This window comes from Hippocampus comes, unplaced genomic scaffold, assembly GCF_001891065.2.
Source record: "Hippocampus comes isolate QL1 unplaced genomic scaffold, H_comes_QL1_v1.1 scaffold196, whole genome shotgun sequence".
Lineage (NCBI taxonomy): Eukaryota > Metazoa > Chordata > Actinopteri > Syngnathiformes > Syngnathidae > Hippocampus > Hippocampus comes.
The window spans coordinates 391,642-414,158 of record NW_017806173.1 but is presented as its reverse complement, the minus strand read 5'-3'; the positions used below and the strand labels follow the sequence as shown (position 1 = coordinate 414,158).

Here is a 22,517-nt window from a genome sequence, read left to right as displayed (position 1 = left end):
TATCTCCATCACTTCATAGTTCTGTTTCCCCACACATTTTCACACGCTTCTCTTATATAACTCTCTCGCCAGTCCCATCCAAAGCTGTTTGTTGTAGCGTGAAAACAGCCCGCACCCCTTCTCGCTCGCTCTTGACGAGCCTCCTCTTTTGGCCCCCGCCCTCCTCCTCCAGCTTTGTTGCCAAACTGCATTCATTAGGCACGTTCGGCCATACAGCAGTAAACCCGCAAATGGCAAGGGCATCATTAGTCGAGTGCCAGTAAAAGTGAAGGCTCCTCAGAGGAGTCAGCTGACGGCCCTCGAAATAATCTGTCACAGTTAGGTGTGAGGTGGACAACCCCGGCCTGAGAGAGTCTTTCAACCAGTGTGGTTCTTGTCTTTCACCAGGCGGTACAGGTCGCACTTGATGCGACAAGAGAAGACTGGGCCTTAAGCCTGGACCAGCTCGCGCAGTACACCGACTCCATCGAGAAGGAGCTGGTCAAAATGGCCAGTAATGTGAGGAGGTCACGAACAGAGATCCTGCACCTTTCAGTCAGGTAACTGTCATTTTTCTGTTTGTCGCGATGACCTCAAAGAGGCCCGCCTCACTCTGGTTGGGCCGGAGCCAACAATCCCGGGCTTCAGTATGACTATGTTTGGATAAGTTAGCTTCCCTGAATGAGTGCGTGTGTATCGTTTACTTACTTTTCATGGTATAGACACAAAAATGTCCAATTAGACACACATATACTCACACACAAAAAGAAAACATCCACTTTTGAAAATCCTAAAAACTGAGTTCAGACCGTTAAGTGGGTTGAAATGCCTGGTAGTGTAATTGTGTGTGCGCGTGTGCATTCATGTGAGTGCACAGCTATATAAGAGAGTCACTGTGGCTCAGTCCCAGCCCAGAGAGGGTCAGACTGGTGCTCCCAAACTTTAAATGAAAAAGGGCTTATTCCCCATCCCTCGATTACCTCCCCATGCACAGTATCTTTCACTGGGCTTTTTTTCTTTTATACATAGTATTCTGAAAAAAAATTTAGCATTTCAAAATCGGCTGTGAGCGTGCTGTCTCAGATTAGCAGTTTTGTAGCTTTGTAGTTTAAAAAAAAGAAACGTGACAGACTGGGCCAGTTGGCGAACTGGCGTTGGTCACCCTGGGAAACAAAATGGGACACTGCATGGGCCTGCGGATTGGGTACAGTATGTCCACTGTACTGCTTTTATCGGAACTCCTTCCATCTCTTTTTGGACACTTGGAAATGCTTTCACAACTTGCAGATTCACAGTGACTTTGCCGTGATTGATGACGATGTGTGTCGCCGTGCAGGGTGCAGGATCAGGAGAACCAGAAGCGGCAGCTCAGTGAGGAACTGGAGCAGCTCAAGACTTCTCAAGATAGCAGAGAAGCCTCGTGCCAGACACCTGCACCAGAAGAAGAGGTCAGTTTGGGGAAAAAAATAAAAAGTAGCTCGACAGCATCTCTCCTCATTTGATTGTATTGCTTTGGCTTTGCCAGGATCAAATTATTACCATTACGATCGACTGATTCATGTTCGACATGAGGAATGTGTGCTTGGAAAACGGTGGCAGGGCTTGCAAGTTGGCTCCTGAGGACTGCAGTCGCCCACACGCGCACAGCTCCTCATCAAATTGCTCCGACATCCACTTAAAACATTTGCATCATAGTGCCACAAATACAAGCTTGGTGCTGATTCATCGCGCGAGGGTTTCGAATACCATCCCGTGAGCTGATTCTCGTCTTTGTATACGTTCTTTAAGACCGGGGATGACCTGGAATGGGATGAGGAATACGCCCTTCAAGATTTCCTGAAAAAGGACATGGCAGGGAGTAACGGTCAAGCGCGGGACGGAGGACTGGACAGCGGGCAGACGGAGGACGGGGACGAGAGGTGGACGGTGGTGAATGGCGAAGGAGAAGCGGGGCACTCGTCCACTCCTGTGTCTGCCAAGCTCGAAGCTTCCCCGGATGGACGGTGTCTGGCAGGTAACAATTTTGTATTTTATTTTTTTTTGAGTCATATGTGGAGATTTTTGAACTCAAGCCAAGCATCATCTTCAACCGAAATTGCCCCCCAAGAGTATCGAAGACTCTAGTCGGTCAACAAAATTAACTCCCAGCGAGATTAGATAACACGTCTGTAATCCACGAGTCAAAGGACACTCAGCCAACCTCGAAGCACGAGCAGGGTTCACATCCACACACGCAAGAAGCTTAGGAAGTCCGCGGAAGAAGACCCCTGCCTTCTATGGTGGTTCGATTCTCAGGGCTTGTGTGTGTGAAGGAGAACGTGTGTGTCAAAGCATCTTCCTCACGGCCCTTCTATGGCCAGGTGAAAAGCAGTCCGAGGCCACGGAGCGAGCGGTAATCCCTTCCATTCCTCTCTTGCATGAGTGGCTGGCAGGCAGAGAGACCCAAAAAAAAAAAAACGCGAATGTGGTCACTAATGCCACTTTGGCCGTGGATGAAATTCAGACCCCTGTGCCCCTCCTTCTGTGTGGGTTCTCTTTTTCAAACCCTTGTGTGGCCTTATACGGAAGTAGGCGGGGTTGCCATCTTCACCTCTGGATGAATTGGACAAAAGTTCAATTTCCGCTCATGTGCTCTTTCTTCTTTGTGTTGTCACAGAAACTCCAGAGCGGAGAGCGAACCATCATTGTTTGCAGGTAAAATGAATTCTGAAATTGCTTTGCACGGTGTGTTCACCAACATTTTTATTTTTTTTTTTATCCCCCCCCCCCCCCCCCCCCCCCCCCCATGCCGCACTATTGAAAACATGTGACATGCTGGCGCATAACATAAGACAAACAAATAAAATGAGGGATATTCATGTTAATAACAATTTCGGCATAAAATAACAACATTACCGCACCAAGAAATGAAGTGCTCGCATTTTTGTATCTTTTTAACTCATTCACTCCCAAAGACGTTTTTGAAACGTCTTTTCAGACTTGGTCCAGAATTGGCTGGTACTGAATGAGTTAACTGACTTCACGCTGAAGAATCAAAATGCTTTTCAGCAAGCCCTCACTGAAGGCTTTGGATGCGTTGTCACGTCTCCTCTCTTTCGTAACATATCGTCTTCTCGCACAAGTGTTTCTATTTCCGGAGTGTGTTTGCCTGTAGTCCGTTGCATATTCAAACGTTTTCACCCCCTTGTCTTCTATTTCCGAATACAATGTTGTGGTTTTTCAGGACGAGGCAGCAGTACCGCCGGACGCCCCCTCACAAGCTGTCAGCTCCGAGCAGCCAGCGGCGGATGCCCTGCCTGATCCGTCCCACTCAGAGAGCCGCGGTAAGACCTCCCTCCCTCCCCCCCGCCGCTGCCGCCGCCGCCGCCTCCTTTTGCTTTTGTTCAATCTCCACGCAGATCTATGCATCGAGTCGTCCGTTAAACACTTCACACTTTGAACAAGTGAGTCATGTCCTGAGTCACTTGCTTGCTGTTTCTGAAGGAAATAGAATGGTGCTTCATGGAATTTTGCAATTTTTTTTTTTTTTTTTTTAGATAAGCGAGCTTTTATTTCTGGCCGTTTCCTGAGACATGCGAGAAATGAACGCCGTCTCTGACATCAACAAGGACAGTTTGGTATTCGACTGGTTAAAAAGTCTGCCGAAGAGTTTCACGTTTAGCTTCCTGTGTGGAGAAAATTAACATAACTATAACTAGAATTGGGGGGGAAAAAAGTTTTTGTTAGCGTCGTATCAAAATGAGAGTGCTGGAAAAAAAAAAGACAAACTACATTTCATGTTCATAAAACGAAACTATTAGAGCGAAAATGTTTTTGTGTTTTGTCAATGTGTTCATTTTATTTCTGTATCTGCGGTATTTCCATGTCACTGTGCGGCCTTACAGAAGAAAAACTGGACAGTTTTTGGGGGGAACTGGAGTTTACTTTAATACACAATAGTTTGACTTCACAAATATTAATTATTATTTTTAAAAAACTAATGCTAAAATTAATAAAATTCAAATAAATGAAATATATTCAGGAAAAAAACACCTATTAAATCTGCTCTAAAAACTAAACAAACAAACCAAACAAAATAAAAACTAACCATCATGAAAAATCTCAAAATATTAACCCTGCAACCAATTTTCTTTCCCCCTCCCCCTCTCTCTTCCTCTTATTTTGGCTTTTCTTCCCAGGGGCAGAGACTAGATTGGCTCAGTCTGAAGACGCCACTCAGAATATGAGCACCTTGTCTGATCAGGACTCAACAAAGATGCCTCCCACAACCAACAATGAACCAGACGATGTCACTCCTCCGAATGAGAGGTGAGTTAAGAACCAATCTGGAAAAATTCTAAATTAATTACAAATGATCGTCAGCATTAGATATCATTCCCCAGTCCAGTTTAATCTCATCGCCGCCGTTGTCGTCCCATCTGACATCACTATTTTGACCGCGTTTCATCATTTCCCTATGACGTGATCATTTGCCAGTCAAAGGCTGTGTTCCTGTCTGTGGGAGGAGTTGCGCCGGCTCAAGAGTTCCTCCGCTGCCATGCTTTGCATAGCACAAGCCCGCCGACAAAAGAAATGCAAGCTGCTCCCCGTCAGAAATGTTGTGTAAAAACAAGAATGGGTTCGCTTCAAAGTTACTGAAATGGACGCTTCTGTGCGCAGCTCCGTCCAGCCGTCCGACGAGGGCCACGAGGGCCACGACGACGAGGGCGACGCGAGCAGCACAACGGTCAGTCCCGCAGAGGAAGTGTTTAAATGTGAAAGTGAACAGCTTCCCTTTTTTTTTTTTCTTTCCCTGCAGCGCACCACTTCCTCTGTTCTCATTCCGCTACTTAACTATGATCCAGGGGGTGTGTGTGCTTTGTCGGGAGGTGATGGGATCCGGGAAATTGTTTTCACTTTGAGGTGCCGGGTTGAAAAGTCCTTTCACTTTGCACTGCGGAGAAAGTAGAGATGAGAAAATGAGATAGATAACTGTCTTGGCTGCCATCTGCTTACCAGAAATATGGTGCCAGGAGAGGCAAGTATCTCCTATTTGATTTCTCTTGAACTTTATTTTGGCTTTCTATTCACTCCAACTCACCTTTGATCGTCGGCGACGTTCGGTTTCAGCCGTGTTAAAATTGGACATTATGTACAGTTTATAGTCTTACACAATATCCTGTTGTGTGGCTGAGAGTCAAAACGCTCACCTTACTCCATCGTGCGAATGTTCACACAAGCGTGTATGCGGGCGGTCCACCTCCACCACTTAGCACCGTGCTAGCGAATGCACGCACGCGCACGCACACGCGCAGCTGCAGAGCTCTCCACGAAACGGCACATTATGTAAGAATTCAGCCAAATGTCTCTTTCCACGCACCGTGGAGCTCAAACGGTGCCGGTCCACCTCCACCACTTAGCACCGTGCTAGCGAACGCACGCACGCGCGCAGCTGCAGAGCTCTCCACGAAACGGCAGATTATGTAAGAATTCAGCCAAATGTCTCTTTCCACACACCGTGGAGCTCAAACGGTGGCGCACTGCAATGGGACAGGTGTGCTCCGTTTTGTCAACTGTATGGCGGAAGGAGAACGTAACACGTCTCGTAACTTCTTCAGAGCCCGAGCCTGAACCAGTCTGCGCCGAGGCCGGCAACGGGGGACACGTAAGTGCCATCACCCTCCTCACATCTGTATTTTTATGTTTTTTTTTTTGGATTTGCGGTGCTAATGCCGACACTTTGGTTCTCAGCGCAAGTCCGCTTCCCGTGTTGGTTGAAGAAGAGGAGAGCGTGCGGGAGGGCAACGTCGCAGCTCCAACCGCGGAGGCCGGCATGGCAGGTAAGAAGCCGAATCCACCGGACGGCGCGGAAGGCGTCTCGTCGACGGTTTCTCGCAGCTGAACGCGAGTATCGCCACCCACGCATCTCTTCCTCAAGGGACCGAGCAGCTCACCAGCGCAAACGCCCCAACTGACGGTCGGCAGTCGAGCGTGTCCTCGGTACAAAACGGCCAATCAGAGAGTGGCGCGACCTCAGGTTCAAGTAGATTGGAAGACAAAAAGGGGAAACATAAGAAAGAATTGGTAAGATTTGCCCTGGGCCGAGTCAACATCTTTTTTTTTTTCCTAAATAAATTGCAAAAAAAGAAAAAAAATGCTTCCTCAATATTGTGATTGAGATTTAATATATGATGTATCTATTTTTTTTTTTTTTTAAACAAACACGAGCAATACATACATTAACAGTATGGCAATAAATTGTGCAATTTGCTGCAAAAGAGAGTAAAAACGGCAATTGGTTGTCCTGGACTTTCAGGAGGCGCAAGACGGGGACGCCGCAGAATCCGCAAAGGTGGAGCAGGCCAAACATGAAACGTGTGCAACCACTGAGAAAGAACGTACGTGTCGTATTAACCCTTTCATGCACCCTGTAACATGATAACATGAGAAATCTTTGTTTTTTTTCTTCCCCCCCAAAAGACAAATTTTTTTTTTTGGGGGTATGGCAATAATCCTGCGTATTTCCTCTCTAGGTGTCTTGTCAACCATCTCTGACCATTATGATTCATCCAAAGAGGATAAGCACAGGTAAGACGTGTTTACATCCATCAATATGCTTTGCGCAAATGCTGATCCGAATAATTAGTCATGCTTTCCTTTCCAGCAGCCTGTCGGCCAATGACAAGGAAATCGAGGTGTGTTCGAGCCATGTTATCAGTCGCCGTTTAACGCCAGCGCACATCGTAATAATTCTCTGGCGCGCAAACTTGGGAGTCGGGCCGTGAAAATGCTCGCCTGCTCTTTTACAGTCCGAGTTCCAGCGTTTAGCTCTGGGCTTCAAGTGCGACATGTTTACCTTAGAGAAGAGACTCCGGCTGGAGGAGCGCTCGCGTGATCTGGCCGAGGAGAACGTCCGCAGGGAGGTGTCCAGCTGCCAGGGCTTGCTGCAGGTCAGTGGATGTTCAAATATTTCACTCTGAATGGATCAAGGATGTCCAAACTACGGAACGGGGGGCCGTTTGTGGCCTTTTTTTTTTTTTTTTTTAAGTCATTCAGTACCAGCCAATTCTAGACCAAGTCTGAAAAGACATTTAAAAACGTCTTTGGGAGTGAATGAGTTTATAATAAATGGCATTTACAAAAAAAAAATATTTGACGAGCTAACGAGTAAATCGTTCGCCTTTTCATATGTTGGTGCACCATCGGGCATCCTTAACACGATCGCCATTTTTCACTTTCTTTGATTTTTCAAGCAACAACTAAGATGCTTGTAACGTGTGACTATTCAGGTCATATTTCTTTGAAAATTCCGATTTTCATCAGTTTCCTTATGATAATATACAATTTATAAAAACAATTTAGCATTGCCAAGCATATCTCTACTGACACTGATTGATTTATTTTGACTGATTAAATCAAAGGTGAAGAATGTCAGTGGCCCTTGCATCTTTTTTTTTTTTTTTTTTCTCCCCCCGCCCCCCTCTTCCCTGAATGTGTCCCCATGTCAGTAAAAGTTTGGAGATGCCCACGTTAGAGCGTGTCATTGCATCGAATTTCATGTCCAACGCGCCCTGTTCCATCCAGGCTCTGACTCCTCTATGTGAGGATGACACCCAGTCAATGGAGATCATCCACAGGCTCCAGAAGAACCTGGACATCCTCATCCAGTCCATGAGCAGAGTTTCAAGTCGCTCCGAGATGCTCGGAGCCATCCATCAGGTATGTGTGTGTATCTCGAAAGAGCTAAATATACATGGTACAATTGTTTTTTTTTTTTTTTTTTTTTTAAACCAAATCAATGGGCCCATGCCAGGAGAGTCGCATCGGCAAGGCAGTGGAAGTGATGATTCAACACGTGGAGAACCTAAGGCGGGTGTACACCAAGGAGCACGCCGAGCTGCTGGAGCTACGGGAGACGCTCATGCAGAACGAGAGGTCCTTCGGGTCGCACTCGGACAGAGGTAGACTCCGTTAACTTGGCGCCGCCGATGAGCCGTCCGCTAACCGGGCTGTGCGTTTTTATCCAGATGAATTCCGTGGCAAGAAGCCATCGACGTCACAATACTACAAGGTACCAGCGCACATCATGGCATCATTCCCTCACACCTGTCTAATGTCTCCTTTGTATGTTTATAAAGTTGTGATTACTTCACCACCCCCCCCCCTCCATTTATCCATTCAGTCATCAGCCCGGCGGGTTAGCATAGCAGCAATACCTCGTTCTGGCGGAGGCAACATGCACTATGACATGGTGAGGACGCTGTCGATGCTTTGCTCGTTGTCACCACACCACCTTGTGTCGATCGTCTCTCCTCACCGCTATCAAATAAAAATGTTTGGGAAAAAATGTACGCTACTCACAAAAGGTGGGGGGGGGATCGCTAACGCATACAGTGCACAGTTGGGCTGAGTAATAGTCAAATTGACTTTGCGAGTTGGGAGAAAATCTTTGTTTGGTTGAGTTTATTTTTTAATATCTGTATTTATATTTTATGATGGAGTATCTAATTAAGATACTTATAATATATAAAGGGAAGTCAAGACACCGTTTTGTTTGCGTTATTTTAATCTGATTTATGCTAACTGACTTGTGTTGACTTGTGTTCCACTTGTGTGGAAGGATTGAATGCAAAAAAACGTAAGGCAAAGAGTTGAGTAAGCTAACAACTCGAATTGAAATACAGAAATAAACATTTATATTATTCATGGTTTCTTTGCCTTCGTTTTATAGTAAGACTAACCTATAAGATCAACATATTCATCTATAAATAAAGCTTATATTCTTTATTATAATACAAATTCATGTACTGCTTGTGTTTATTATTAAAAAAAAAATGCAAGAGAAGATGACCTTCAATGAAATGAATATATCCATCCATCTATTTTCTGAACCGCTTTATTCTCACAAGGGTCGCGGGGCGTGCTGGAACCTATCCCAGCCGTCTTCGGGCAGTAGGCGCGGGGACACCCTGAACCGGTTGCTAGCCATTTGCAGGGCACGCAGAGACGAACAACCATTCGCGCTCACACTCACACCTAGGGACAATTTTGAGTGTTCAACCAGCCTGCCATGCATATTTTTTGGAATGTGGGAGGAAACCGGAGTACCCGGAGAAAACCCACACAGGCCTGGGGAGAACATGTCAACTCCACACAGGAAGGCCGGATTAAAACAACAGATTAAATTCCATATGATTGATGTGATATTTGGACTCGGCAGCCCACATTTCTCCAGAAACCTTTTAAAAATTTTGACACTCCAAAAATAAAAATTAAAAATTGTTGGCCTGGGTTTTTTTTTTTTTAGCCTTAGCCCACACATGAACAAAAAAATCAATAATTGGACATAAATATCCCTCGATTGTTTTGAGTCGTGTATTTCTCCTAGAAATTGTTTGCTTATTACTACGGTGACAGTTCTTGACCCTTGTCATCCGCGATACAGACCAAACAACAGGATGGTGCGGAAAGTGAAGCCGAAAGACTCACCAGGAGATCCCCATGGTAAGCTGTCCAAGTTCATTTCTTCGTCCCTCCAGCGAGAATTACGCCACTTCGATTTCTTACGTGGAGCCATGAAAAACAACACTTCCAATGACTTGCCTCGCACGCCAGAGCCACAAAACCATTTTTTGATGCCCCCCCCTCCCTCCCTCCATGTTGATAATGGTGGTTTTCAGGAATGTGGCGGGAAAGAACATGGCGCGCCCCCCACTTAAGCGCTTTGTTAGCTCTGCCGCCTGGGTTGACACGGAAGAGCCTTCCGTCGTGATGAAGGGGTAAGAAAGGTCTCACTCGTGGCGCCTCACGTATGACGATGGCTGTCGGGAGTCGATATGAGCGTGTGACGGTGATGCCGCCATTTTGCATGCCATCCGGCCGTCCCAAGTGAAGCGTTTGTCCGCAAGTCCCGTGTTGCATGTGTGGTGTTGAGCAATATACAGCGTTCGTGCAATACTAGAAAGTCCTCTTGTCGACTGGCATCGCTGTTATTTGCAATCGGTGTGTGTGCGCGCGTGAATGCCTGACCGGCGCGGCGTTCCACACAGGACGGCGGCGCGCAGTCACTCCGACCCCCAGCCGGTGGACGAGCTGGAGGAAATCGCGCCGGAGAGGAGGAGGTCCAGTCTCAGTGAGCTGGGCAGCAAACTCACCTCGCTCTTTCTGCCCCTCAAGACGTTAGTGCATCCCCCGCGCGCAGCTCTGCGGATTACGCGGCGGCCATTTTATGCTTAATTGAAGGCCACGGAAGATTCGTTTCAATTCTTCGGCGCGATCCAAATTGGGGGCGATTCAGGAATTGATGCTGGTGTCAAGTCAGCTCCGAAATGACGAAAATCTTCCAGGGTGTTCTGAACTTGCTATTTGTGCATCATTTCTGCTACTTCGGCGTTGAGACTTTGTCGTCTCAAAGTCGTGCATGAATCTCAAAGTGGCATCTTTTTGCGTTCTGTCCGCCAAGATCCTCTAACGTTGATCGAAGTGTTTTTATCCCCCCCCCCAAGAGCAAATCTCAACTGTCTTTTCCTCTTTCCCCCTTTCACATCATTCAGAAGTCAGGATGAGCTCTTTGTCATGCTGTAAGTGTTCAGTGTGGCCAAAGGAAGACAAAGTGGGCTGAAATGCATGCAAATTCATGTCTGCCACTCGCAATCCTGACTCATAATGAAGTGTTTTTGAAGCATCACTCGCCAAACGCCGCCAGCGTTTTCTCCCGCTTCCTGTCCACTTGATTCCGCTGCTGACAGTGTTTTGCGATTTTTATGCTGATGAGTTGTTTTATTTTACATCTTTCTCACCCAAGCTCTTCACTTCATCTGATTAGCATGCAGCAACGCCTTTCTGCCAACCATGTCGTCGTTCCTCATCTCGCCATTTTGACATGTTCTTTCTTCACTGACTCAACACCGCTTCTGCCCCCCCCCCCCCCCCCCCCCCCCCCCCCCCCCCCCCCCCCCCCCCCCCCCCCCCCCCCCCCCCCCCCCCCCCCCCCCCCCCCCCCCCCCCCCCCCCCCCCCCCCCCCCCCCCCCCCCCATCCAGTGCCAGCTCCTCATCCAGCCTGGCGTCTTCTGACCAAGGACTGTCCCAGTCTCTAGCCCACAGCCTGACATCCACCCGGGCGACGGCAGCCGCGGTGGCCCGAGGCAGCAGGGGCCTCTGGCTTTGGTTAGCCATGGTGCTCGTCCTCGTAGGTAGGCTCTCTTCAAGTTGTTTCTAAAAACGTGGTACCGTATTTTCCGCACTAAAAGGCGCACCTAAAAGCCTTCCATTTTCTTAAAGACTCACAGGGCGCCATAAAATCCGATGCGCCTTGTGTATGGTAATATTTTGACCCCAAAATGGCTCTTTGCTGGAGACATGCTGACAACGCAGAGTTCAAACTTAAGGCGGTCGGTTACGCAGTTGAATACTGAAATAGAGCAGCGGCAAGAAAGTTCACCGTTAACGAGTCAATCTTATAACTTGTTGTTGGTTCAGTGAACTGTGTCGCTGCTTTACTGACATCTGATCGTTCTGTTGGTGTAGCTCTAGTGGAGGCATTGTAGATTGCGTCTCATAATGTGGTGCGCCCAATGTATGAAAAAAAATTACAAAATAGGCCATTCACTGAAGGTGCGCCTCATAATACAGTGCGCCTTTTAGTGTGGAAAATACAGTAATAGTTATGGCTGCTTTGAATCTTTTTTTCGGAACAATTTTAATCACCTGTTTTGCGCAACATATTTTTTTTCCCCTTAAGATTTTACTTTGTTCTAAAATTACAAATGTTATTTTTACACTTTTTTTGTGTCATAATTTTTGGGGTAGTATTCCATTATTCCTATAATCCTTGGTGTTTTCCCCAAAATATGCCAACTTCATTATATACATTTTCTTTGTCATAATATCATTCTAGGGTTTTTTTGTGTAAAATTTGAACTTGAAATATTTGATAGATATTAATATCAACTAAGCTCGTACATGTTGGGCATTATAGTGGTACTTGGCGACCCCGTTGTTTTTGTGGGGGGCGGGGGTCGTACTTTGTATAAAAAGTTTGTGAACGTAGCCGGACCATATTACATTCTTACGTCAACCCAATTCCTATGATGTGTTGGGTAATGTTTTTGGGTCAAATGTTCTCAATTCTTGGGTCAAATCAGATCCCAAGTCTTGGCGCGGGTCAAACGGACCCAAGTGCGGGTGGTCTGTCCCCTTTTGACCCCCAGTAATTGGATGAAAATGAAACCCAATTAGGTTATGCTGACCCAACTGCTTTTAGTCGTGGTGTCTTGAAAGTGATCAGTGTGTAGCGCTAATTGCCGTCTCCTCATTAGGTCTCCTGGCCCTGTTGGCCAGCCTGGTGATGCAGCCCGCCGTCGACGCAGCCCCCGTGGGCACCGGGGACTCCTGGATGACCATCCAGCAGCTGCTCTGGCCTTACACGGGCCTGCGACACAATGGACAGCCCCCAGTTTAGTCCCCTTGCCTCACTTTTGGACCTCGGGTAGACGGTGCTACGGCCGATGGCCTTCTCCAGATTTGCCCGTGCACTTGGGGATGTTGGGGATCGTGTGACGCACTGAGTAAAACGGTCGGACGGCGACTGACGATTCCTCAGCCAGGGGGCTTGGCGGGGGACGGTGAATCGTAACCCATCATGTTTGCCAAACTCGTCCGAATCTCCGCGTGGATGCCTGTGTTCCAAAAGAAGCCGTGGCGCTGACAACCTGTCGCGGCTGCTCGACGCGGTCGCTTTTGAACCAAACTTGCATGTTGTCCGATCATGTTGTTGAGTGCACATCCGCCGAACCATACCGCAGCGCATCGTTCACGGACAGCTTTATAAACCCCACGTCATGCACTTGAAAGGTAACTGCTCTTTTATTTAATGTCCCTGGCAGACATTTTATAACTTTTTCAAGTTGATCAACACTGGTAATAAAACGTTAAGTGTTTTTAAAACTATATTTGTGACTACTTTTGAAGTGATATGTGAATTTATTTAACTTTGACAGTCTTAAAACGCAAGCTATTTTTTTCTCCACCCCAAGCCCCCTTTTTGTTTTTTGTTTTTGTTTTGTTTTTTTTTTTTTGCTGTGGTTGTCACCCTTTTCAACTTTTGTATGTTCCAAAGATGGTTGAAACTTTGCATAAATAAAGTAGCCAGTCCTACAATGGAATGTAACGTGTTTTTATCCCGCACAGGGTTTAGCAAAACATGAGCGGCCTGGTGGCGCAGAACAGACTCTGAACAGTGTCCACGAAGAGGAAGTGAGCCTCTCGGGTTCGACTTATCCCTTCGGGGCTCATGTTGTCCTGCAGCATGTGGATGAAGGTGGAGTGAAACTCGCTGTCGGGATGGTGGTCGGCGCAGAAAACCTCACTCGTTTCCGTTATCTCCAACTTTTGGAATCTCTGAGCCGCCACCAGGTAGAGACTCCACAGGTCTTCGGGTGGCGGGTTAAGGCCTTGGTGCTCACAGACCTGACACGGCGAAATTGGGTTCGGTTAAAATGTCCACAGAGGTTGTTTAGACAAAATGGACATATGGAATGCGGACCCAACCTTAATGACAAGATGTTCCGGACCACATTGGGCGTTCCATTTGCTCCATGAGAAGGCGCAGACCGATGCGAACAGGGCCATCTGTTCATAGGCAACGTGTTCCCTAAGTGGGTCCTTTTAGACAAAACAAGCCACATGAACCCTATTGTGCAAAAGTTATTTTGACAGTAAAAATAAATAAATAGGTTTACTGATGCGTGTGTGCCTTATGGTGAGCAAAACTTGTGCTCAAGGGCCTTTTTTTTTCTTTTTTTAATAGACTGATTGAAGAGGTTGTTCATAGGGGGGTTAAAATAAGTCATTTATTTTAGGAGAAAATCTTATTGTTTTGATATTATTTCATAATAGACCACTACTTACCCTTTAAAATAAAACAACTTTTTTTTTTTTTTTTAATTGACAATCAAAAATGTTCAATTTGTATGTTAAATTTTCTGTTGGACGAATACTGTCTAGTTTACAATGTCCATGGAATAAGTGATATTTTAAAATTTGCAGTTGATCAATTAGCCATTGTTTTCAATGTTGAACGTATGCAATATAAAATGACTTGACATTTACTTTTCAATATGTCAATAAACCATTTAAAAAATGTAATTCAATACATATTTTTAATGTTCTCTCTGATTTAATTACATTTATTAGGACATCAAGTGCAGAAATATGACAGAAAAATGTGAACTATATATAGGAAGAAATGTATATGAATGTTTATAATTAACTTGACCAACTATTGAATGGATTAAAACAAGTTCAATGTATGGTTTACTATTATCTATTTACAATAATTGACCAGTCATTGAAAATTGTACGAGTCGGTTTTTAACCATGCAAATTTTTTTTGTTTTTTTGTTTTTTAAAAAATGTATTGACCAACTTTGAAGGGGAAAAAAAGTGGACGCGATCTCATCCTGAATTGGCATGAATACGACGACGATACAGAATATGGTTGTCCTCTTTTTGTTTTGTAACTCTATTAACAATCTAATTGTGTTCAAGACTTTTTTGCTGTAGGAGATGGCGTTCGATGGCGACCTTGCGACAGGAAGTGACGAACTTCTCGGTGTGTTCGTTGACGAAGACGTTGATCCCCGCCTTGACCATGGCCTGCTGCAGGTCGGGCGCGCTCATCCACTTGCCAAAAAGGTTGGTGAGGGCCACCTCTCGGTCTGTTTGCAGCATGCACTGATTCCCCTGGAAAACAGACAAAAAAAAAACCCTTTCACAAATTACCCTCTGTGTCCTCCTCGGCTTTCTTTGATGCCCACCTGGATGGTTATGCTGAGGTCAATGAGTGCCCCGTGGATGCTGAAGAGAGCCGAGTCTTTACCAAGCGGGCGCAGCTCCCAACTCCGGAAGGGAAAGTTGGCGTAGGTGTGCTGCATCAGTACGAATGGGTAGAAAGAGTCCATCTTGAAGGACACCTTTGTCACCCCGCCCGCCTCCTCCACCTCCGCCACCTCTCCCTCTTCCTCTTCCCCCTCCTCATTTTGCGCATGCTCTTTTACAGAGAAGTCGCTGATACCGTCCGTCCGCCAATACTTGCCTAAAATCAGAGATTTACTGAATTAAAGTACAGTTCATTTGTGTTTGATCTTTAAGTACAATACATTTATTTACAATGGTCTAAATTGCTTCAACTCAACTCAAATGTATTTATAGAGCACTTTCAAACAGCCATCACTGCACACAAATTGTAACTAATTATTTAATAATTCTATTCGGCACTGTTACTCTACATCGTCACAGTATATTAAGTCATAGCATTTACATACACTCTTGGCAATGGTACTCAGTATTTACTTGTTGCGGGAACAGACACAAAGTTGAGGGGGCCGTAGCCCCCCTGTGCCACCCCCTAGAACTGCCACTGCTGAAACTTGAAAATTAACTCCAACTGAACTGTATTTGGGCAATGATTAGTTTGCGTACCAGGAGTAGTCGCAAATGTTGCAAATCACTCAATTAGGACAGGCGATTGGCTAAAATTATAAATTCCCTACCTTCTGCATCCCAGCGGCCCACTCGAGGGGTTTCTAGGAAGACCACCGTATCAGGGAGCCTCACAGACAAACCGACAAGTGGGCAAGTGGCTTCCTCATCTTCTGTTTGGTTTGATTTCTCGGGAATATACTGGAAAGCTTTCAACCTGGCTTCCGATATCTATAAAACACTTTCAAGTCATGATCGACAGAAGTAATCATCCTGAAATTTCAACTGATGTGTGGATTTTGATCCACCTTTCGAATTTCCCAGCCTTTGACGTGATGAGATTGCGGCGGAAGGTGGAACAATTCGTAGTAGAAGACTCCACCCAGAGGCGTGTACTTCCTCAGGTCCACTGCCTCGACACCCTCACCGTAAAACATCATGTCGTCCTCTGGTGGCGGAGGGGTCACCTCGGCTGGACGGAAGGTGAGAGAATACAGCTTTGTCGTGACTTAAAAGTTTTTATCTTTGTTAGTTTACACTACCAGGGGCGAAAAAAAAAAGGATCTTTCAAGGTCCAATGGTTTGTCATTCGGGCAGTCCCCTCAAGGGTGCGTATTGGGACCCTTATAATTTGTACCGTTTGAAGGCAAGTATGTACTTCAGGGTACTGTCTAGGTCAGGGATGGCCAAGCACACCTGATCAGTTTGAAGCTGTAATAACACCTTTCACCATTAGATGGCAGACACCACTTAAGAGCCCTTTCACCTGTTCATCTCCAATTTAAAAAGAACATAGCGATGGTGACAGCCAATTTAGATTTTGTGGCATTTTAGAGTTGCTCAAGATAATTGGAGGGGCTTTTCAACAGCTGAGTTCTTATTGTTTTGCTCACAAGTCACAGTTTCATGTTACCAACGTGCAATTTAAATTTAACATGACAGTTTTTTTGTATATCCACCATTTATGTCTTGGGGTTCTATTGTGAATCCCGTCGGGTACATCACAAAAAGTTGTACCTTGGGAGAACAAAAATGGACCGCCACAGTTCTCTTTTTTTTTTTTGACAGTGTGCTTTGGGATCCGAAGTGGATCCGGCTTACCTGCAAGGACCTCCATCTGCGTTACGATCTGGTTTTCGTCGTCCTCTGCATGGACACTGGCGCCTGACAGTTGACTTTCTGAAGGCTCCACGAAAAAAATAATGTAAAGTCTGTGTATGTATTCTTTTATACATATTAGAACATCGCTGATTTTGTGATTTTAACTGATATTAAATCCAACATGCTTGGATTTAAATGATTCAAGGTTTTGACCTTTTTTAGAATGTTCTGTGGTGGGGCGTGGCCTAACCTTGGCCTCTTCAGACTCTCGGGCTGGTGGCTCTTCCTCTTCCACAATTTGCTCCGACTCCTGCTCTTGGGCGGGCTCCTCTTCCTGCTCCTCCTGCACCTCCTCCTGCGTCTCCTTCGGTTCTTCATCCTGCTCCGGTATCTCCGGCGGAAGCTCATCGAATGTGGTAAGCAACCTGTATCACACGGCAGGGCATGGATTTAACAATTCTACAGAGTCATGGGGGGCGGTGGGTGACAGACCTGGGTGGTGCGACGGTTATTTCCATGTGCGTCATCCTGGACACTGTGGACAAGTGGTCATAGCTGGTGTGAAGGACCCGCACGGCAATGTTGCTCATCGCGAGCTGCTTGGTCAGCTCAAAGCCCATGCCCACCTCCTCGAAGGTCAAACATTTAAACCTGAGATGTCACACAAACCAATGAAGACTCCACATGTAATTGTCCTACCTTAATGACCTTCCATTCAGTACCTTGACTTCCTCATGAGATTGGCCCACACACACACCGTGGTGTTTTTGTCTTTCATCACCGCCTGCATGTTGCCTGTCTCCGTATCAATGCAATTGCTGGCTCCCTAAACATAGACCAGACAAACTTAATTTGTACACTTTCGCAACCGAATCATGATTTATGATTTGGGATCACAGGGATGCCCCATGGAACAATATAACGCCCACTGCAGCACACTGGAATGTATGTAACTAACAGTTTATCTTTCCATCTGTCCATCCATCATCCAAACAAACAAACCAGCAAGTAAACATGCATGCAATACAGTTACTAATGGATATAAAAAGTCGACACACCCCTGTTATAATGCCACCTTTTTGTCACAAGAGTAATCATTTCCACCATGAACGCAACCTCCAACTTGGAACAACAACCTGTCAGAACTCAACTGAAAAAAAAAGCTTCAAGAGGGGAAGTGAAAATTAATCAATGATGTGATAACATAAGTGTTCACACCCTCTTACAAGTGTGAATATGGCTGTGTTAACTAATCACATTCAAAATCGTGTTAAAAGGAAGTCAGCCCACACCAGCCTTGGGTTGACCCAATTTATTTATTTATTTATTTATTTATTTTTAGGGGGAATTTTTTGGGGGATATTCTTGTCGGCTTTTCTTGACATCTTCGTCTAATTTTGGACTGTTTATATCACATACAAATACGCATTCATAACTGCCTTCAGCGACAGGCACGTCCACATCACTGACCATTGTTATTATATCATGAAATATAGTCAAATGAATACACTTCAAAACTGAACATTATTTTTTCTTTGTCGAGGCTAGATTTATTATATATACAGTATATTAGAATAAGGCATAACTTGAGTGGCCACGGTGCACCTTGAGGATGTCCATGCTGATGTTGAGAATCTTGGCATAGACCATGTCCTGGAGATACAGAGTCATGGGGGGCGGTGGGTGACAGACCTGGGTGGTGCGACGGTTATTTCCATGTGCGTCATCCTGGACACTGTGGACAAGTGGTCATAGCTGGTGTGAAGGACCCGCACGGCAATGTTGCTCATCGCGAGCTGCTTGGTCAGCTCAAAGCCCATGCCCACCTCCTCGAAGGTCAAACATTTAAACCTGAGATGTCACACAAACCAATGAAGACTCCACATGTAATTGTCCTACCTTAATGACCTTCCATTCAGTACCTTGACTTCCTCATGAGATTGGCCCACACACACACCGTGGTGTTTTTGTCTTTCATCACCGCCTGCATGTTGCCTGTCTCCGTATCAATGCAATTGCTGGCTCCCTAAACATAGACCAGACAAACTTAATTTGTACACTTTCGCAACCGAATCATGATTTATGATTTGGGATCACAGGGATGCCCCATGGAACAATATAACGCCCACTGCAGCACACTGGAATGTATGTAACTAACAGTTTATCTTTCCATCTGTCCATCCATCATCCAAACAAACAAACCAGCAAGTAAACATGCATGCAATACAGTTACTAATGGATATAAAAAGTCGACACACCCCTGTTATAATGCCACCTTTTTGTCACAAGAGTAATCATTTCCACCATGAACGCAACCTCCAACTTGGAACAACAACCTGTCAGAACTCAACTGAAAAAAAAAGCTTCAAGAGGGGAAGTGAAAATTAATCAATGATGTGATAACATAAGTGTTCACACCCTCTTACAAGTGTGAATATGGCTGTGTTAACTAATCACATTCAAAATCGTGTTAAAAGGAAGTCAGCCCACACCAGCCTTGGGTTGACCCAATTTATTTATTTATTTATTTATTTATTTTTAGGGGGAATTTTTTGGGGGATATTCTTGTCGGCTTTTCTTGACATCTTCGTCTAATTTTGGACTGTTTATATCACATACAAATACGCATTCATAACTGCCTTCAGCGACAGGCACGTCCACATCACTGACCATTGTTATTATATCATGAAATATAGTCAAATGAATACACTTCAAAACTGAACATTATTTTTTCTTTGTCGAGGCTAGATTTATTATATATACAGTATATTAGAATAAGGCATAACTTGAGTGGCCACGGTGCACCTTGAGGATGTCCATGCTGATGTTGAGAATCTTGGCATAGACCATGTCCTGGAGATGGAAGAGTGTTTCCTGGTATTTGGGGATGTAATTTGCATCGGTCACCTCCCTGAGCAGCATCTCCAGCTCTTCGATCAGCTGCCAGGGACACGATAACCACTCAAAATAAGGAGGGGGACATGTTGTAGGGATTGGAAAGAAATGCAGACCTGTAGGGCGACGTTACACTGCTGGAACACGGTCTTTATGCTGCACTCCGGGTCATCCCTCCACAAGCTGATAAACGTGTTGATATCCTGCTGCACTGCCGGGTCCGGGATGTCACTACATTGCATGTATTTTTTCCACTGTATGAACACAAATGACTCGAATGAATTTGTGAGGGTATCAAACTTTGAATGGTGTAGACACAATGGAGACTTGAGTCAAATAAAAATGAAAATGGAACTGGGGTGTGTAGACTTTTGTTGTTTTAGTTTTTTTCTAACTGTACCTTGGACATTTGTGCGGCCTCACTTTTATATTTCATGACAGCCAAATAATTCTTTGCCAGAAGGGAGCGTAGTTCTCCCACCTCAGCGCCCCTGCGTTTGCTGTCCTTTAAGCAAAAACAACACAGGATGTTATTTTGCCAAGTATGCATTGCTATGTTATTAGGGTACCTTCGCCTCAAGCATATCTAATATTTCCTGTCTTCTTTGCCTTTCCAACCTTTCCTGTTCTTCTCGCTCGGCTTGAATCCGGGCCTCCTCTGTCCACCAAAACAACTTGTGACACATGGGCACTTGAATGCATTTATTAAAACATTTTGAGATATTTGACAACCTTCCTCTCGCAACCTCCGTTGCTCCTCCTCAAGCTTCAGCCTCGCCTTTTCAGCTTTGGTCAGTTTGGGGCCCTTTTTACCCTGGAATCCAGCAAAATAACATCCAAGCATATTATAAAGAAGGTGGTTCTGCAACTGTGTGTTAGTGACAGAAGAGGCATTCATGCACAATTAGTCTAAAATAAAGGCAAAACTAATGACACTGTTGATATTACCTTTTTCTTGGGAGGCTTTCAGTCAACCACAGGAGATAGAACAAGATTTTTTTGAAAGAGGAATCACAAACCATGCAATTCAAAGATGAGAAAGAAATATTAGAATGTGCAATACAGAGATGGATGAATTGTTCGCGGTACAAAACTCACCATGACGACCTTGTGTGGCCCGTTTTTAAGGAACTGAAAATGGAAACTAAACAGTTAAGGACCCAAATAGTAACAAATATGAGAGCGGGTGTTGAGTCATTCACTTTGGACAATAAAATGCAAATAAAATGCAATAAAACAGCTTCTCATCCTTCTCGTTCGTATGTGATTTCAACATTTCCGGGCGACGTCTGATCTCCACGGCAACCGATACAAGCAAAAAAAATTACCGTAACGCCGAACGCAGCGGCGCATAACCATTTTTAGCCGTGCGTTGAAATCGTGGCTATGTCGTCACCGAAATTGTGCAAAGATACTTTAATATATTTCGTCATTCATGAAAAAAATGTATGATTACAATATCCTGAATAAAACGGGAACCTTTACATTTTATTTTCGTGAAGAAAATTCCACAAAATAACAAATGTAACCAATATTCTTCCTTGGACCACATTTTTCGTACAAGGCAACAATCGAAATATAATGTAACAACTGAATTTAAAAAGATGGTACTTGCAGCACCAAAAACTTCTTTACGCCAGTGTTGTGATTTACGACATTAATAACAACATACGGCAGGCTGCTCCACAACCTTTACCACAAGGATAACGTGAATACCCTGATTAAATTTGACTGTATACAGCTATAAACCAACACAAAAAAAATCAACGTGTGTATGTATCTCCTTAACATTGTTCTAATATTCGCTAGAATAATTGCTATGTGATTTAAAACTGTTAGCTTATGTGTTATTGTTAAGCTAAAGCTATTCCATAGTGCTCGTCAGTCGTCCATTATTTTCTTTTTGCAACATTCAAGTTTCTGATAGTTTTTTGATGCCTCTTCTTTTCGGTTTAGGGGTGTCGCCCCACTTCCCACATGGCCAACCCACTTCGCGGTGAAGTGATTCGACTTTACAAAAACGTAAGTGAACTTTTGGCGTCATTCATTCAGACTGAGGGATTTGCTTTATTTCCCATTAAACAAGATAAGCTGAAACATATTCCCACCCTGGTTTTAGCCCAGAATTAATTTGGGTCACCTTTTACATAAATAATAAAAAATTATATAGTTTTTCTTCATCAATAAATGTTTTGATCTCGGAAAGAAATCCCTTTTCTCATTTTCTGTAATATAGGTACAATATTCGTAGCGTGAATTCACATGTTTAGGTTCAAATGTTTGCAACATGTCAATAAATCACTGCATTTGTTAGCCAAACTGTTTAGTTAACAATGCTAACTGCATTTGTAAAAAAATAACAACCAGGCAGAATTAGATTTAATCGAACCAATTTGCTCTGCTTTATTTCCATTTTATGTTTTGTATATGGTGTTCTGATGTCTCAATGTCCTCTCCAAAAGCTGCTCTATCTCGGTCGGGACTACCCAGAGGGATCGGCCTTTTTCCGAGAGCGCCTCAAGTCGGCCTTCATGAAAAATAAAGATGTGACGGACCCCGAGCACATCAAAAAGCTTGTGGGACGAGGAGAGTTCGTCATCAAGGAGCTGGAGGCACTCTACTTCCTCAAGAAATACAGAGCCATGAAGAAGAGGTACTATGACCCGGAAACATAATTCTATCACGGATGTAAGCATTACGATGAAATCCTAGCCTGGACTATCGTGAAGACTGGCTTGGTCCATTTGTCATGATATTTTAAATGTAAGATAATTCAGCATTTTTTTTTTCCCCACACAAGCACTCTTGGACACAGAATCAAAAGTGAGCATTGGAAAATGTTACTTGGTTTTGAACTCTTGCAGAAGTCGTTTGTGCACGTTGAATACATAAAGACCAATGGAGCCATAATTACACAACTGTAACTGTGAATTTATCAATACCAACAAAACATACAGCTGTACGTTCATCATGACGATGATGTTCGATGGATTCAAGGGGAATTTGTGACAAATGAATGTCAATGTATGTACAGTCAATCCAATCTATGTCGTAAGTACAACCAAATAAATGGGAATGAAAC

General features: G+C 44.6%; 4 protein-coding genes across 11 annotated transcripts in view; 2 read left to right on the top strand and 2 right to left on the bottom strand.

Annotated features, from left to right (window-relative positions):
* Positions 1-13,117, top strand: part of lrmp (lymphoid-restricted membrane protein) — a 26,464-nt gene extending 13,347 nt beyond the window's left edge. For all 5 annotated transcript variants that reach the window (XM_019896338.1, XM_019896340.1, XM_019896339.1 and 2 more), the window contains exons 17-39: positions 388-539; positions 1,316-1,427; positions 1,768-1,993; positions 2,636-2,673; positions 3,203-3,302; positions 4,158-4,287; positions 4,639-4,705; positions 5,577-5,623; positions 5,710-5,798; positions 5,897-6,042; positions 6,275-6,356; positions 6,492-6,546; positions 6,623-6,653; positions 6,768-6,908; positions 7,543-7,677; positions 7,772-7,919; positions 7,986-8,029; positions 8,141-8,209; positions 9,404-9,462; positions 9,639-9,737; positions 10,008-10,136; positions 11,000-11,151; positions 12,277-13,117. In XM_019896338.1, coding sequence (XP_019751897.1) covers positions 388-539; positions 1,316-1,427; positions 1,768-1,993; positions 2,636-2,673; positions 3,203-3,302; positions 4,158-4,287; positions 4,639-4,705; positions 5,577-5,623; positions 5,710-5,798; positions 5,897-6,042; positions 6,275-6,356; positions 6,492-6,546; positions 6,623-6,653; positions 6,768-6,908; positions 7,543-7,677; positions 7,772-7,919; positions 7,986-8,029; positions 8,141-8,209; positions 9,404-9,462; positions 9,639-9,737; positions 10,008-10,136; positions 11,000-11,151; positions 12,277-12,419 — 2,394 coding nt within the window. In that variant the 3' untranslated portion in view covers positions 12,420-13,117. The remainder of the gene's footprint in view (positions 1-387; positions 540-1,315; positions 1,428-1,767; positions 1,994-2,635; positions 2,674-3,202; positions 3,303-4,157; positions 4,288-4,638; positions 4,706-5,576; positions 5,624-5,709; positions 5,799-5,896; positions 6,043-6,274; positions 6,357-6,491; positions 6,547-6,622; positions 6,654-6,767; positions 6,909-7,542; positions 7,678-7,771; positions 7,920-7,985; positions 8,030-8,140; positions 8,210-9,403; positions 9,463-9,638; positions 9,738-10,007; positions 10,137-10,999; positions 11,152-12,276) is intronic.
* LOC109531838 (cancer susceptibility 1) lies at positions 13,113-20,760 on the bottom strand. Its single transcript, XM_019896346.1, has 17 exons — positions 20,534-20,760; positions 20,384-20,398; positions 20,168-20,249; positions 20,005-20,093; positions 19,836-19,940; positions 19,552-19,689; positions 19,346-19,480; positions 18,463-18,566; positions 18,233-18,391; positions 16,791-16,965; positions 16,541-16,625; positions 15,748-15,911; positions 15,511-15,670; positions 14,776-15,053; positions 14,543-14,701; positions 13,508-13,621; positions 13,113-13,426 (listed from the first exon to the last, which is right to left on the bottom strand). The coding sequence occupies exons 1-17, from the start codon at positions 20,534-20,536 to the stop codon at positions 13,151-13,153; spliced, it is 2,241 nt and encodes a 746-aa protein (XP_019751905.1). The 5' UTR covers positions 20,537-20,760; the 3' UTR covers positions 13,113-13,150.
* Positions 16,865-22,517, top strand: lyrm5a (LYR motif containing 5a). 4 transcript variants are annotated; one of them, XM_019896364.1, is made up of 3 exons: positions 16,865-16,956; positions 21,392-21,457; positions 21,898-22,517. In XM_019896364.1, the coding sequence occupies exons 2-3, from the start codon at positions 21,413-21,415 to the stop codon at positions 22,108-22,110; spliced, it is 258 nt and encodes an 85-aa protein (XP_019751923.1). In that variant the 5' UTR covers positions 16,865-16,956; positions 21,392-21,412; the 3' UTR covers positions 22,111-22,517. The 4 variants fall into 4 exon arrangements, with proteins under 4 accessions (XP_019751923.1, XP_019751922.1, XP_019751921.1 ...); XM_019896363.1 differs by lacking the exon at positions 16,865-16,956 and adding an exon at positions 21,079-21,203; XM_019896362.1 differs by lacking the exon at positions 16,865-16,956 and adding an exon at positions 21,080-21,207.
* Positions 16,965-18,195, bottom strand: LOC109531846 (protein CASC1-like). The gene is made up of 3 exons (XM_019896361.1): positions 18,146-18,195; positions 17,263-17,366; positions 16,965-17,191 (listed from the first exon to the last, which is right to left on the bottom strand). The coding sequence occupies exons 1-3, from the start codon at positions 18,188-18,190 to the stop codon at positions 17,008-17,010; spliced, it is 333 nt and encodes a 110-aa protein (XP_019751920.1). The 5' UTR covers positions 18,191-18,195; the 3' UTR covers positions 16,965-17,007.

Excerpts from the sequence above, each read along its gene's own strand:
- LOC109531846 (XM_019896361.1), bottom strand. The coding sequence starts at position 18,190 with ATGGTCTATGCCAAGATTCTCAACATCAGCATGGACATCCTCAAG. Across the intron at positions 17,367-18,145 it reads TCAGCATGGACATCCTCAAG|GGAGCCAGCAATTGCATTGA; the intron begins GTGCACCGTGGC and ends GTCTATGTTTAG. Across the intron at positions 17,192-17,262 it reads AATCTCATGAGGAAGTCAAG|GTTTAAATGTTTGACCTTCG; the intron begins GTACTGAATGGA and ends GTGACATCTCAG.
- LOC109531838 (XM_019896346.1), bottom strand. Across the intron at positions 20,094-20,167 it reads ACGGAGGTTGCGAGAGGAAG|AGGAGGCCCGGATTCAAGCC; the intron begins GTTGTCAAATAT and ends TTTGGTGGACAG. Across the intron at positions 19,941-20,004 it reads TAGATATGCTTGAGGCGAAG|GACAGCAAACGCAGGGGCGC; the intron begins GTACCCTAATAA and ends TTTTGCTTAAAG.
- lyrm5a (XM_019896364.1), top strand. The coding sequence starts at position 21,413 with ATGGCCAACCCACTTCGCGGTGAAGTGATTCGACTTTACAAAAAC. Across the intron at positions 21,458-21,897 it reads TGATTCGACTTTACAAAAAC|CTGCTCTATCTCGGTCGGGA; the intron begins GTAAGTGAACTT and ends CCTCTCCAAAAG.